Here is a 16,542-nt window from a genome sequence, read left to right as displayed (position 1 = left end):
ACTGCCAATAGCTAGTTTATGTTTGACTTTCGACCCGTAATGCTAATGTCTCTCTTCGTTTCTCTTTCCACTGGAAATACCCAGTTCCACCGATGCTGTCGATACCGAACCAGCTCGAGGGAGCTTACGTCGGCCAGGATGTCGTGCTCGAGTGTCACACGGAGGCGTACCCAGCATCAATCAATTACTGGACGACGGAGCGAGGCGATATGATAATATCCGGTAAGCACACAGCGACAAACATCCTCTTCCTGTCAAATCTTTTGCATTGGATAGAAATTAATTTGCTGGGAAATCAGTCCGGAGGCGTTCCGTCCACCCGGTGACACATTTCAAACGCAAACAAGCCCTTAATGAGAATGAATGTTTCCGAATCGTACAGAATGAAGGGGGAAATTCAAGGTGTAAGGTGAAAGTTGTACGGGGTGAAACGATTGCTCTTTTTTCTCGCTGTTTGATTTCATGTGAAATTCTTTGCACGGCCCGGGTAAGCAATACGACTACGATGGTCCTACACGCTTGGGGCGTGATCTTTGTAATGCTAACTTGCACCGTTTAACACCAATCAATTGGCAATCAATGAAACTTAACTCAATTTCGTGAATTAGTTACATAATGGAGTGGAGGAAAAGCTGAATGGCACCAATCCAATCCGTAGCCAGTCAGCTGAACCGATCCCGACCACATACTGGACAGTCGAACCCGGTCGACAAGTTCAAACGTCGACCGCTGGCTAGCAGGATAAAAACAAACAGAACCGTATCCCAAACCGACCCTTGAGGCAACGACAAACTCCTCCGATTTGGAGCGAAAGTGTGTGTTTCCTTCGTGAATAAATAAACCGGACCCCAACCAGTCGGGGGAGACCCACCACAACCAACACACATTCACAGCGGAGCGGGATAACATCTTGACACGAACCGACCGTGCGTAGGTGTGTGTGTGTGTGTGTGTGTATGCGTGAACGGAACGAGACGGCGTATCGATTCGGTTGGCTTAAAAAGCAAGTCAAATCCAATCAGGAAGGACACCGAAATAAATTATCTGCGCCCATGCGTTTGAAGTCCAACTCATCGGTTCCTGGTATCGGTGGCCGGCGAGGGTCAGTTTACCCAAGGAAACCTGCTGCCAAGCAGTCTGATTTGATCTTCCGCACACACACACACTCACCGCACACCATCTCTCACACCTCGGTTAATTGAATTGAGACTAAGTGATAGAGATACTTGTCGACTTTTCGGGAGGGGCTTTTCCTGCTAATTCCATTTCCACTGGCCGGATGATACGTGCTGTAACGGGCCCCCATGACTGGCGTGGTTAGGTCCTCCGGACGTGGGATGTACAGTTGGGCGCCCGGCACTCTAAATGGTGTCGCTTTTCCCTGTCAAGTGGCATTAACAGCCAATTTTGTGGAAATTGAAGAGGTTCGAAGGTTCGACATGTTCGTTGATGAGCATCGAATTGAGCAGTCGTATGTTGGTTGGTTTGGGGGTTTCTTCTCCCTCTGCTTTTTCACGATTGATTTTTGCCCAATGAAATTCAACCATTGAATGTGTGGCGTTACAATTTATGTAACGTTTTGCTGCTTTTGTGGATGGGTAGGAAGAGTATATTCTGTTTCGTGTTTTAGGAGGATGATTCATTAAAGCTATATAAAAAAATCCATTGAGCTGTTTCAAATAACAGCTCATGATTTATGGTTTTAATGGTTATAATCAATGGTTTATATGATTTTTAACAATGGGACCTTTCGAGTTAATTTTTGTTTACAATATACAATAGATAACAAAGATAACGTTTATATATTGTTATGTTTGGACGCATTTCGAACACTTAAACGTGAATTCAGTTCTGTTATAGTCATTCTAGGCTCGTAGAGATCGTCAGCAGAATTTAATAAACGGCACATACAAAGAAAGGGGTTACGAGAGCTAAAGGTTGTCTGGATTTCAGCGACTGCCAGTATTGGCCGGCGACGGAGTATTCTGAATAGAGAGGTGAATCCGCGAAAGCAGCTCGGGACAGTCATTGGTTCCGTTCAAGATTTCTGGCGTGCTCAACGCATTCGGCGAGGGGTGGGATCCCAAGCAGTAAACACCTAGACCTGTAGTCGAGACGAAACGGCTAATCATGCAGGGCGAAGCGTGTTGCCTTCCGTTGGATGGACTCTAGCCGCGCAAGCGCCTGGGTAGATGCAGGCCACCAAACAAAGCTAGCGTACTCCAGCAGTGGTCTGATTACACAGTGTTAATACAGTTGATCCTTCTACCACATAAGATCACGAAGCTCGCGCGTCATGTTTATGACCAAACCAAGTAGCCGATTGCCACTAGCGATTACTTGGTCTATTTGTTCCTCATAGATCCTTGACGCAGCACACTCTTTCAAGGTTCTGATCGTCAAGCGTATGATTAAACAGCGCTGGAGCTCTTAACCGACTGAATGAGTTTATGGCGCACTTATCGTTCCAGACGCTTAGTGGCTTGTAGTCAAAGATGTTCCTCTGGGTCACGGATTTTACAATAGATTTTAGCATCATTTGCGTATAGTAGACAACTATTATCCGAGATAATCGTGCGCAAGTCATTTATGTAGAGCAGGCACAACAGAGGCCCTAGGTTGCTGCCCTGGGGTACGCCGGAAGTAGCACCAATAGATCTAGATAGGGAACACAATCTAACTACATATGAACGATCACATATATACAATTTTATCCACTTTGAAACAGTAAATGGCATCGACTTGCATACCATCATTCGATGCTTCGTGTTTGAAGCCCTTTTTGTGTATGGATGTTAACCACGAGACCTTTCAACAGTCATGGAAAGGTTCCTGTGTGTATGAATTCGTTAAACAGCTTAGTCAAAACCGGAGCTATTGATGAATTAATAAGTTTTCTTGCATTGGTAATTTTCTCGGCTCATAAGATTTGTTACTTACTACCTTCTAACCCTTTTTAGAACATCGTGAAACCTCGATTGCAGTCATTCGTTACTCAGTTTGTACATTACGCACAAGGATCTTCCGAATTGAAATATTTCTGTCCTCGTCATTTCGCCGCTTTTGCTTCGACCCAGCACGCTTTCTGATGTCGCTACAATTACCACGACAAAGATGAATCCACTGTTGATAAACAAAAGATCAACAGCAAAGCCGTCCCTACTGAATAAAAAAATAAAAACAAAAGATCAACTCTTAACAATCTTTAGTGTTAAGCAAGTGGAGTATCTTTCGGCGATTCCATACTATACTTGTATTGTATTCTGTATACTTTTGTGATACGTTTGGTCTCGTTTATTGGCACGTGTGCTTCGGTTCAGGTGCGTGTGAGAAGTGGTCCGTCCCTAACTCGATCGACGCACTCGATCCTATCGTCTCGCTAGATCGGCGCATCCGATCTCCTCTCTTCATTAGATCGGCGACCCGATCCTATCTTCGGCGCATCCGACCCTCTCTCGTAATCAGATCGGCGCATCCGATCTTATCACCTAGCTCGATCCTAGCTCCTGGTTGATACGGTTTGGAACTATGCTAAGTGAGTGGAGTGGTTCCCGTGCCTGACGCATAGATGTCGCAACGATCACTACATGACCCTCCCCCAGTGACCCAGTCGCGAATTCGATGAACAGTCAAACGCGAAGAAAAAAACGCGGACAATTGTATCATTTGAAACGGACTGTTTTTTTCCTTGCGCCTCTGGAAGGACAAACCGGAAGTGAGGTTGGTGATTTTACCATGTCTGGGCTCTCTTCCGATTCGAACGCTGGTTTCAGTCGATCAACAGAAATTGATTCGTTTTTCTCGTTAATTTTTACGACGTAGTATTTTCGACATCTTCTTATAACGTCGTAGGGTCCTTCATATGGTGCAGTAAGTCCTGTTCTCACTTTATCAACTCGAACATAAACTTGTTTGCAATCCTCTAAGGTTTTTGGAAAGTAAACGTGCTTATGACGATCGTACCTTGGGGTCTTTGGTTTCACCGATCTAAATTTTTCTTTTAAATCTTTGATAAATTCGGTTCGATCCGTCAAGCAGTTGTCTTGTGATGGGGTAAATATTTCAGAAGGTAACCTCAGGTTCTGGCCATAGACCATTTCCGCAGGTGCGCCTTTAAGGTCTTCTTTAAAAGCGACTCTGATTCCCAAAAGTATCAATGGTAGGCATTTCGTCCACTGATTGGTGTTTTCATTTGCCTTGATTGCTTCCTTTAAATGTCTGTGGAAACGCTCCACCATACCGTTTGACTGGGGGTGATATGCTGTTGTTTTAATATGGTGTACTCCCATTATTTGTGTAAGCTCGTTGAATAGCTTTGAAGTAAACTGTCTACCTCTATCGGTAGTAATAACTGCAGGGCAGCCAAAACGTGAGATGTACTCGTCAACGAATTTTCTAGCTATTGTGGGTGCAGTTATATCGTTTAACGGGTAGCACTCTGGCCACCTTGTGAATCGGTCCACAATTGTTAGTAGGTATGTCATGTTTTCTGACGGGGGCAATGGTCCGACCAAATCCATGTGAATGTGTTCGAACCTGCCTTTCGTAGGCTTGAATTCCTCGATTGGGGATTTCACGTGGCGAACCACTTTAGCTTTTTGGCATCCCAGACAAGCTCGCGTCCACATGCCAATATCTATTTTCATGGACGGCCAGAAAAATCTATCCGTTACAATTTTGCGTGAAGCGCGTATGCCTGGATGTGCCAGATTATGAAGGCTCTCAAAAGTTTGTTTCCTTAAGGTTGATGGGACGTAAAGTCTGTTAGTCCCAGTCGAGGACTCGAACACTAAATCTGTGTCGAATAAGGTTAGGCGTTCCAACCTGTATTTTGAGTTCACGTCTTTTGTTGCACTATGCATGAGCTTCACTAGTTGTTCATCATTTTTCTGTTCTCTAGAAAAAATTTCGTAGCTATTTCTCGTGATTGCCTCTGTTTCCCCTATCCTTGAGAGTGCATCAGCTATCACATTGCTATCTCCCGTAATATAGCGTATATCAGAGGTATATTGGGAAATAAAATCTAGCTGGCGACTTTGTCGCGGTGATTTTTCCGATTTGGAAGTTAATGCTGAAATCAGCGGTTTATGATCGGTATATACCGCAAAAGATCTGCCTTCAAGAAAATGTCTGAAATGTTTAATAGCGAGAACTATCGCAAGTAATTCGCGATCGTAAGTCGAGTATCTTGTTTCCGTTGGCGATAAGGTTTTTGAAAAGAACGCTAAAGGTACTCGCTTGCCGTTTGTTGTCTGTTCGAGAACAGCGCCGACGGCATAATTGGAGGCATCCGTTGAGACCGATAGTTTGGCATCACTGATGGGATGGGCCAGCAAGGTCGTTTTTTCAAGGTCGATTTTTATGGATTGCAATGCTTTCTCGCATTCTTGAGACCATTCAAAAATCTTTTTATTTTTTTTGTTGCTATGCTCAGCTATTAGTTGGTGAATAGGACGCAGTTTTTCCGAAACATTTTTAATAAACCGGTGGTAATAGTTCACCATTCCAACTATGCGTTGGGCCTGTTTAACTGTAGTTGGAGTCGGAAAATCTCTGATAGCAATTATTTTGCTTGGGCAAGGAATAATGCCCTCGGCCGTTATGCGGTGGCTGAGAAATTCTATCTCGCTTACCCCGAAACGGCACTTCGACGATTTTATCCTTACGCCGTTCTCTGAGAGACGCTTCAACACTATTCGAAGGTGTTCCACGTGTTTTTCCTTTGTTGGACTGGCAATAAGGATATCGTCTATATAAATGAAAACGAAATCTAAATCACTGAATATGGTGTTCATGAATCGCTGGAATGTCTGTCCAGCATTTCTAAGGCCGAACGGCATTCGAACAAATTCGAATAATCCGAACGGTGTGGTGATTGCAGTTTTGTGAATGTCCTCTTCTGCAACCGGAATCAGGTGGTAGGCTCTGATTATATCCAACTTTGAAAAAAATGTGCACCCGTTGAGGTTCATGGTGAAGTCCTGTACATGGGGAATTGGATATCGGTCTGGTGTGGTGATGGCATTGAGTCGCCGATAATCACCACACGGTCTCCAATCCTGATTCGATTTAGGCACCATATGTAGAGGTGACGAAACAGGTGATGATGACACACGGCAGATTCCTAGTTGCAACATCTGTTGAAACTCTGCCTGTGCAATCTTCTGTTTTGTGGGGTCCAGGCGCCGAGGCCTTGAGAAGGGAAGAGTCCCTTTGGTCTCGATGTGGTGTTGGACCGAATGACGCACTGGCTCATTGAAATTCGGAGGCTCCAGTAGATTTGGAAACTCTTCTAACACCTTCGTGAATGCGGAAGGTTCATGTGAAAAATGTTTAGGTGTAGGCGTGTCAACCTGAGCAATTCTCCCTTGAGCAGTAATGTGAGTAGACGAATCTACTAACTTGCGTCGCTTCAAGTCTACTGCGATATCATTACTAAAAAGAAAATCTGCTCCCAATATAGGTCGGTTGACTGCAGCCACCATAAATATATGGCTAAAAACACGTCGTAATCCGAGGCTAACTCTTAGCAGCATCGTACCATACGTTGCAATGGCACTGCCGTTGGCTGCGGTGAGCATTGCCTCTGTTTTACGCGTTGCCTTTCCTATCATGGTGTGCGGAATTACAGACACATCAGCTCCTGTATCGACCAAAAATGTTAATTTGGACATTTCGTCCTCGATAAAAAGACGGGGCGAGAAGCTAATGTGAGCTCGCGGGACATCCGCTAGTTCACGCGAGTTCGTTAGTTTTTTTTGTTATTTTTGCTGAAGGTGCATGGTGCAACACATTTTTCGGCGTCTTTTCCAAACCGAAAATGGTACCAGCACATGCGCGACTGTGAGGTTGACCGAGCAGACTTGGAACGTTGCCTAGCACGACCACTTTGAGAGCGCGATGGGCTTCTTCCTCGCTCTTGAAAAGTCAATTTTTTAATTGCCTCGCGAAGCTCGCGGATTTCTGCCCTTATTTCAGAGGTGATATTTTGTGTATCATAATCAGATTCACTCTTGTTCTTTACCTCTGCTACCATTCCCACTTGAGCACACTCCCACAGTCTGTCTGCGATCCGCAGCTGTTCTTCTTGTTCCTTTGTGTCAACTGCTATTAGTGCCGTTTCTATTGCTTTGAGCAACCTCGATTTCCATAGTTTCTGAATGAGGGCCGAACCTACCATACTCGAATCTCCTGCTAACTGCACCATATGGCGGAACAAGTCCGAAGGGGTCCTGTCACCAATCTCCACGTGATAGAGCAATTTTGTTAATCTTGCCTCTTCACTTTGAGTAACTCTATTCAAAATATGATGTTTGAGTGAGGTGTAAGGGTTGTCCACATCGGGTTTTTTCAACACGTCAATCACTTTTACCAGTATTTGTTTCGGTAAAGCGCCCAACAAGTACGAATATTTTGTTCTTTCGCGAATGATTTTTGAAATTTCAAATTCTGCCTCAGCTTGGGCAAACCAAACGTCCGGTGCATCCTCCCAGAATTCAGGAAGCTTCATAGAAATTTTTTCGATCTCTGGTTGAGGTTCGCTGCGTGACGGCGAGCATGGTTGCGTTTTTGGCACTTTGGAAGGTTCCCCACTCACGGTAACCGAAACTTTACCACTCTGTTCATTCATAGTAAAAACTAAATCCTTTTCACGTGACTTATTACAGAGTAATCGTGTTTAAATTTTTCTCTTTTGGAAAATTGGTCGAAAACCAAGAAATGTAAATTGAAAAAAAAAAAACTAAATAAAAAAAACGCAATAATAATGTAAAATAAATGAATGAATATTTAGAATAATACTAGTAATAATAATGATAGAGAAAAAAAACTATCCTAACTAAGATATAATATTTCCGGACACACGCAATCAACGATCATATAATGATTATAATAATATATATATATATATATATATAAATGATAATAATGATTGAAAAGAATGATAATGATAAAAAAAATGAAAATGCTTAGCTGTATTCGATGCGGAATACTCCTGCGTTGGCCATGTACGATGGTTGTTCGCGATGGCCGCACCGCCTGACACGTCTCTTCCGACGTGGAACCGCGATGGTCGCACCGCGTGGCACGTCTCGTCCGACGTGGAACCGCGATGGCCGAACCGCCGTGTTGCGTCTCGTCCGACGTTGAATCGCGATGGCCCCACCGCGTGGCACGTCTCGTCCGACGTGGAACCGCGATGGCCGAACCGCCGTGTTGCGTCTCGTCCTACGTTGAGTCGCGATGGCCCCACCGCGTGGCACGTCTCGTCCGACGTGGAACCGCGATGGCCGAACCGCCGTGTTGCGTCTCGTCCTACGTTGAGTCGCGATGGCCCCACCGCGTGGCACGTCTCGTCCGACGTGGAACCGCGATGGCCGAACCGCCGTGTTGCGTCTCGTCCGACGTTGAATCGCGATGGCCCCACCGCGTGGCACGTCTCGTCCGACGTGGAACCGCGATGGCCGAACCGCCGTGTTGCGTCTCGTCCGACGTTGAATCGCGATGGCCGCACCGCGTGGAACTGCGATGGTTACGTCTCGTCCGACGGCTGTTCACAGTGGCCGCTCTGCGTGGCACGTCTCGTCCGACGTGGAACCTGGCCACACCGTGTGGTTGCGTCTCACCAGTCGCTTATTCACAGTGACTACGCGGCGTGGTACGTACGTCGGATGTGGATTCGGAATTGGCGCTCCGAGTTGTTGCGTCTCACACGACGTATATATGTAATGATAGCACCAACGTGTTGCTTCTCGTCCGCCGATTTTTGCCGTAGGCGCACCTTGTGGTACGTCACGTTCGTTGTACACAGTGGCTGCACCGCTTGGCACGTTTCGTCCGAAGTGAAATTACACCACTGGGTTGCGTCTTGTTCGACGTGGAATCGCGATGGCCGAACCGCGTGGGTGCGTCTTCTCCGACGGCTTATCGCGATGGCCGGACCACGTGGTCCGTCCGTCTGGTGCAGATTCGCGATGGCTGCGCAGGGTGCCAGCGTCTAGTCCGACGTCACCGTGATGGTCTCGACTAAGCTGTATCTCGACGGAAGTGGGGAGACACTGGCTGTTTCAGCACACGAATCGCGATTGGCAGAATAACGACGGAACGGATCACTAGCGGAATCGAGTATCACTCGCGGCACAACTCTCACTGGCGTGCACGATAATCACTCGCGGGCACGAAAACGAGGCAAACGAGAGCAAATAAGCACCGAGCTGAAAAAAACTTTTTGTGTTTCACTTGTATCACGTCGGGGTCACCACTTGTATTGTATTCTGTATACTTTTGTGATACGTTTGGTCTCGTTTATTGGCACGTGTGCTTCGGTTCAGGTGCGTGTGAGAAGTGGTCCGTCCCTAACTCGATCGACGCACTCGATCCTATCGTCTCGCTAGATCGGCGCATCCGATCTCCTCTCTTCATTAGATCGGCGACCCGATCCTATCTTCGGCGCATCCGACCCTCTCTCGTAATCAGATCGGCGCATCCGATCTTATCACCTAGCTCGATCCTAGCTCCTGGTTGATACGGTTTGGAACTATGCTAAGTGAGTGGAGTGGTTCCCGTGCCTGACGCATAGATGTCGCAACGATCACTACAGAGAATAATTAATAATTGGTTTTTGTTATTGCATGGATGACAGATTCCACGTATTCTGAGTGACAGTTACATTGAGGAGTGTAAATAAAAAAAAAACTGTATGCATATTTATTACTCTTAAAATTTAAATTTTAATCAAAACGACTGATTCTGGAAAATGGCTCGAAATGCAGTCATTTTATATCATGGAAAGATCATTTTAATTTTATGAGTTTACGTTTAATTGAGTACATTACTGCTGTTAAAAACCGCAAGTAAATCCTTTTATTTTTATTCTCTTTTCACATGGTGCAATAATCATGGTTTCCGATTACATGTTTAAACAAATATTCCTTTAAATGTAACATTTAACATCACCATTGAAAAGCGGCTTAAAATGTGTACTGTCTTCTTTTCCAATTTTATACCGTTTATACGCTCACAGCGTATGGCTCCATCCATGCCCACACAGGAAATAAGCAAACCAACCCCATTCCATCCCTTCTTCCTCTTCTACCACCAATCATCACCAAGCCCAAGCGTGTGGGGGTTTCAACAGGAAATGAACCTATTTAGAGGGCCATTGAGGCGAATAAAGATACCACAGATATGTTAGCCTTTCTCCTGCTCCTGCGCCTCCACCACACACTCGACACACAATCAAAGCGCTCGATAAAGAGATAAATCTCGATGATAACGGAGCCAAGCTTCACACATTACCCGGTTAACTGGCGGTATCTTTCATCGCACACTGTCCTTCCGTCTACCGAACAACCCCTTCGGAGCACTCCACCGCATGGACGGAGACATTCCAGACCGTGTAGTCAGTTTCAATCTGCTGTCATTCCGCCCGCACACGATATCGTGGCCCGGTTCGCTTCCGCTTGCGCGGAGGAAGCTGTAAGCTCCCGTTTCATCCCCGTTGTCCCGTTGCCAGTTGCACTTTTGTGTCCTTTTATGAACGTGTTTGTGTCTGTGTGTGTGTGTGTGTGTGTGTGTGTGTGTGTGCAGCGCATTCTGTTAGTGGATCAGATAACCGCCAATAGATGGTATCTTTTTGTACGCACGCAAACGACGCAAACCACGGTGCCTTGACAGGGACACAACGGTTCTAATAAACTCATATGCACTAGAGCTGTTTGGCAATGGCCGTACAACCGGAAGCCGGGTTCACATTGCAGGAAAAACATCCTGCTGCACCCGGCTACCACACCAGGGAATGAAAAGCTATGTGCCGTTGGTGGGGAGGGTGAACCCATTTTCCATAGCTAAAATGTGCGCGCGGTGGATAGATACCCATTGACGCACACATAAACACGTGCTCGGTGAGAAACGTCTCCCGTTCATATTAACCTTTTTTTCCTTAATCGGTATCAACGGGCTGCTGTCGGATGCAGGCCACTGCAGAAGGGCGCATGAAATCCAATGCACTGAGAAGGGCTTAACATAACGGAACCTGTCCTGTAAAGCAATCTCGCAACGTTCATGTCCAATACCGGTTGATTCATCTTGCTTCTCGTTTTTTTTTTTTTATTTATTTTTGGTACCATCAAGAAGGAACCGATGGTTCGTGACTGCAGTTACCGTTCCAACAGTGACATGCACAGGTTTTTGTGTGTGAAGTTCAAAGCTGCTGATGCTTGTGTGTCGCACCGGATGGAGCTACACTAGGACACGGTGTAACAATAAAAAAAAAACGAAAACATAGCGCTTGCCAAACGACAACGCCAATGTGCGAAATAAGTGACCGTTTCGCAGGACGGTTGAATGATTTTTCGCTTGATGTATGTGAGCAATCGTATCGGAAAAAAGGGCAAGTTAGAAAAAAAAAACGCTAACCAATTCTACGCAATACGGAAGCAATATTATTCCATTGAAGTGATTGAATGCGGCTTTCTTAGCCACTGTTAACTGGTAGCTAACGGACTGTCGACTAAAACGACAAGTCAATTTATGACCTGAAGTTACTCTCAACGAAATATAAGAGTAACAGAATATCAGCTACCATCAGCGGCTAACGAATGAAGAAGTTGTAGTAAATCATTTCAGAGAATATTGTAATCACAAATAAACACTGTTGTTTTTATTGCGAAACTTCTTCATGCTTCATTCCCATAAAGTGTTTCTCTAAAACATACCTTTTTCCATGTACTTATGCCGTTTCAATAAGGAACGGCTTTTAAGAATTGCAACAAAACAGAGAAACACTTTGGATGAGTGGTTTTGCGAAACTGTAAACAATATGATTCCTTGAATGGCCTTGTTACAGATATTGAACAAAGCCAGGCATTGTTTCTATCGTATTTCGTATCATAAACGTAAAGCGAACTCTCCAGAATTCATTGCAATATAAACATGCACTTTGCGACATACGTATTAAGCTTTCATGTGCAATCAAGGGCAGGTTAAATGTTTCTACGGAATGGATAAGCTGGTTTATTTCATCGATTTAATGTGTTTTTGATCTTAGTTGAATCATTGTGGACTGTTAAATTTATACAAAGTATTTTGCTTGTATGCATAATCAAATGTATGTTCAAACACGATTTTTGGCAATCATTTACATAATTATGAAACCTAATCCATAATAGTTCAAAAACTAGCCTTTACCATGAAGAAAAGAAGCTTATTACAGTAAATCTAACATTAACTTTAAGCAAGCAAGCGAATTTATCATCACATCCATACGAAGTTCGTGTCTTGGCCCTCCTAGGTTTTGACCAAGACTCAGGATGTTCAATGTTCTTTTTAATCATCAATAGATATATTTTTATGTGTACGGAGCATTCGTTATGTAGTTTGAGAGATATCACCAAGCGCTTTAAGTTCTTTAACATTTAGAGCTATATTCTGTTTTGTATTCATTCTTCGTTCAATTAATGTAAGAGATGCTAAAAACTAACCACTATTCTGAAATATATTTATTCAATCGTAGGCGTCCAACTATAATTAATAAAATAAACCAAGCCTCATGCAGTTCACATTTAAACATTTTTTTAAGGCATTTGATACCAGGACAAATAGGGAGAATTATTACTACTTAAAACTATGAGAGCATTTTAATTAGTATTTTAGTAATATTTATACTATCAATCCTTCCAAGCATGATTCAGCATTCAGCAAAACCTTCCTGTTAGTTACTTCACCGTACGGCTCATTTATTACAGCTATACGACCGATCCCAGTAATCTTTCACTCTCAATGCCCCAGTGCCGCTCCCTCGGCTAATCAAACGCTTGTTCGCAACTGGCTCATTATGGTTGTGGTTATGTTATGATAATGCGACTCCAGCCCGACCGAGCAGGATCGATGGCATGCATATTAAATTACCCGCAACTGTCACCTCTCTTTAGCCGCCGCTTTGCTCTTCAAACTGACCTGAACCCTGCTCGGTCGCTAGATGGAGCTTTGTAGCTTTTACGCACTGGTTCCCCCTTTCACAGTGCCTCCTTCTAAACTTCGCGCCCGTATCTCAGATCTAGCACCGATCGAACATGTTACTATCGCAGCAATCGATATAGTAAACTCTTACAAAAACGGATACACCAGCCCAACTGTCCGCAGTAATCGGTCACGGAAGGGCACAGTGAGATAGAGGAGCACACAAAAGCAGAGAAGGTATTTTGGCTTGTGGTTTACAGTTCACATTTGCTGCTATCGGGCACACACACACACACTATCCATCGACTCGTTGGATCCGGCCAGCCCTACACACTACCGGTTCGGGAGGCTCGGCTCGCTCTTGGTGCGTAATGCTGCGATAAATTAATCCGCACAACACAACGTCCGCCTCTTTCAGCCTTGCCTTTGCTACATCCGCTGGCCACCCACGGTGGAAACTCATCGAAACAGAATTATCTATGTTAACGTTTCATTCGCTATAATTAAATCAATTTAATGTTGGCAAAGCGGGAGGTCCGTACTGATCGCGGTGAAAAGAGCGCACCTTTCCGAGTGCACATCGCTTCCCCCACCCTGGTAGTGCTCGCGGTGGGCGTACAATACCGGAACTCGACCAGCTGGATGCTGGAAACACCGACAAGGACGATCTCAATTACGTCCGCTAACATGTCGTCCGCTATTGGTGATGGCACACAGTGCCGCACAGGCTAGTGGGACGGGACCACAGCACCGAAAATCACCAATGTGCAACGGAATCGATTCGGTATAGGAGCGGGCAAAACGGATACGTTGTCGCTTTGGTTCTGGTTCGTCTGAGCTCGTTAACGTGAAACCGGTGAAAGAGTGTGGTGCAGGCCGAAAGACTGGTTTCGCATTTCCAATATCAACTCATTCGAATCTAAATTGCCCACCATAACTCAGGCAGCACGGGAACACATGTTTGTAGATCTACATTTTATCTACTCGTGTCGTTCCGTGCAACTCGTTGGCGTAGATCTGGAGGGATTCTCGTTTTTTCCCGCTCTTAGGGGAGGAGAAAATTTCAACACTAAAACTGTGGTTGAAACGGAGATGATACTGTGGAATGGAATCTACCTAAATCGGTATCAATTCAAGTCCCGAGTGGAAATGCAAGGAACGTTTGCGCTTTCGATAGCCTTGGCATTGACAGGCTTGAATAGAATGCTGAGGAAATAGCCCAGAATGGCTGTGGATCGATTCACATGTACGGCTATTTTTTCAACGAGAACCCTTTAAGACTAACCGGGTCGTTTCACAAGTAATCGTTACGACGTATGGAACGTTTTTTCAAGGTATTTTCTAGGAATGTACACTGTGTGTACTTCCACAGAGGAATACCACTTGAAACGCTTGTTGCAAATATTCATTCAAGCCGACTTTAATCTTCAAAAAATGCAACATATATCGTAATTGCTACCATTTTGTTACTCAAAAAATTCTCAAATTGCTTAACCAACTGTTTATGGACTTATTTGAAGTGCAATGAATAATTTCAAGGGCTTTTCAAACCCCATTTTTCCAATACCACCGAGGCCGACTTGAACAAATGTCATCAAAAACTACACCATCAAATTTCAAGCATCATACATATGCGCTTCCGCAACCACACAGCAATAGTTTAGTGCTGAATACTATCATACAAAAGCTATTTTAGCGCTCTCATAACGCTGCTGGAAAAAAGCACACAATAGAGTGAGCAGCACACTCTTGGTGCAACCGCACACCCGAACTGTGTGACTGACGTGTTGAGGGTTTTATTATGGCACTTGCTAATAAAACAATTAAATTAGCACATCGACCACCCGGGAGGTGGCCGGTTCGAGTGATCTGGCACCATTTTGACCGCAGTGCCGGGTGGACCGCTTGCATCAAATGTACAGATCTGTCACGACCAGATCAACATCTCCAATGGTCGGTGTTGGTTGGTGGTGAGTTTTGCACGTGTGTGTGTTTTTTTTTTAGATCCTTTAAATGGATTTGTTGTTGATAGTTATGGTTTGAAATTATGTCAAGGTTCTTTTTTGAAATAATTTTCATTTACAATAAAGTAAAATTCAAGCTATACCCTCAACCAGCACGTTGCTGTTCTTCCAACTTTGAATCCGGTAAGTTGGGGAAGGACACAAAAAATACAAAAAGTAGCAAATTGGAGAACTAGAAAATCAAGAACGTCATTTTGCCACATTTTCTTGTTATGTTCAGGAAAATTTTAGAAATATTTTCCTATCAACATTTCCATTTATCAATTTGAAAAGTTTCAGGAAACAGTTATAAAAAATAATAATCTGTTACTAAAGTCAGGTATATTGATAATTCTGCGCAACTCTTACTATTTTCCCCTGAATTTCACCAAAATTGCACCAGAAAATCCGCTCGATAAACAAACCATTACACTGATTGGCATAATCCGGTTGAAGTCCATCGTGCGCTTCGTTAACAGGAAACGATTCTCAAAATTAGCCCACTCAATCCAAACACATTAGCGTGACATCGACCCACGCTGGCAGGTAACGGCCACGTACGATGCCCGGTCGGAGAAGTAAATTCTAAACGATCATTAGGTCAAATGAGCGTTTTGTGTTTGGGATGTGTCTAAAACTAATTGAACACCACTCAAACTGTTGTTCAGCCATCCTGTGAGGGGTGTGGGCTTTTTGTACTAAAATTCTCATGGAGGCGCCTGGTGCTCTACTTGAAAAATCATTTAATTTGCTTCAAATTCCAAAAATACATCTTACTTCCCAGAAACAAAAAGCGTAACTTATTTGCATTCAATGCAGGTGCGCATTTGATTGACATTTTCATTAAACAAAAAGCTTACAGAAGGGACAGGAGTGACGGGGCTAAAGTAAAAACCATATGGCTATTATTACCTTTCGCAGCATCCGAGCAGCATTTTTCCAGTGTTTCGCAGTACCGCTCATTCATTTATGTTCTCTGTTTTTTTTTTTTGTAATTTCTTTCAGATACCTCCCGCACGGGCGATAAGTTCGAAACGATGTCCCGCAACACCGGCTACACGAAGTATATGAGCCTGAAGATTCGCAACGTCGGACTGGCGGATTTTGGCTCGTACCGATGCGTGGCGAAAAACTCATTAGGCGAAACCGACGGACTAATCAAATTGGACGGTAACTGAGCTTCCAGAGTTTCCGATATGAACCAAACCCTCCATTCCTGTTCCCATCCTTGCCCGCGTTCCCTTTGTTCCGGTACCCGCTCCCTCTCTTCTCGAGGCTAAAAACTGGGATGGCCTGTATTGGACGTGCTGTGGGTTCCTGGATGCCGAGCGTTTTCGATGAAAGTTTTGCAGCTCACTTGCAATGTGGGTTTGTGCGTGCGTGTGTCGATGCATCCATACGATCTATGTATAGACTATCGTGTTTGCAATGCTTCAGGGATAGCGAGACAAAAAACTATACAAAATAGAACAGAAAAAAGCATGAGTTTAACCCCTCATGAATTGCCCCCCGTACGGTTGCCTATTTGCACTGTGGCCGGAACAGTGTAGAACACAAAATTGAACCCGGGATCAATACTTTT

The 16,542-nt window shown here is 44.4% G+C and overlaps 1 protein-coding gene across 2 annotated transcripts in view; it reads left to right on the top strand.

Annotated features, from left to right (window-relative positions):
• Positions 1-16,542, top strand: part of LOC1275637 (lachesin) — a 106,712-nt gene that overhangs the window by 80,380 nt on the left and 9,790 nt on the right. For both annotated transcript variants that reach the window (XM_314904.4, XM_061657072.1), the window contains exons 7-8: positions 85-222; positions 15,966-16,130. In XM_314904.4, the coding sequence (XP_314904.4) occupies positions 85-222; positions 15,966-16,130 (303 nt within the window). The remainder of the gene's footprint in view (positions 1-84; positions 223-15,965; positions 16,131-16,542) is intronic.

The sequence above is a fragment of the Anopheles gambiae genome, chromosome 3 (genome assembly GCF_943734735.2).
Source record: "Anopheles gambiae chromosome 3, idAnoGambNW_F1_1, whole genome shotgun sequence".
Taxonomy (NCBI): domain Eukaryota; kingdom Metazoa; phylum Arthropoda; class Insecta; order Diptera; family Culicidae; genus Anopheles; species Anopheles gambiae.
Note: the sequence above shows the minus strand (reverse complement) of the source record. Positions and strands in the feature narration are given on the sequence as shown.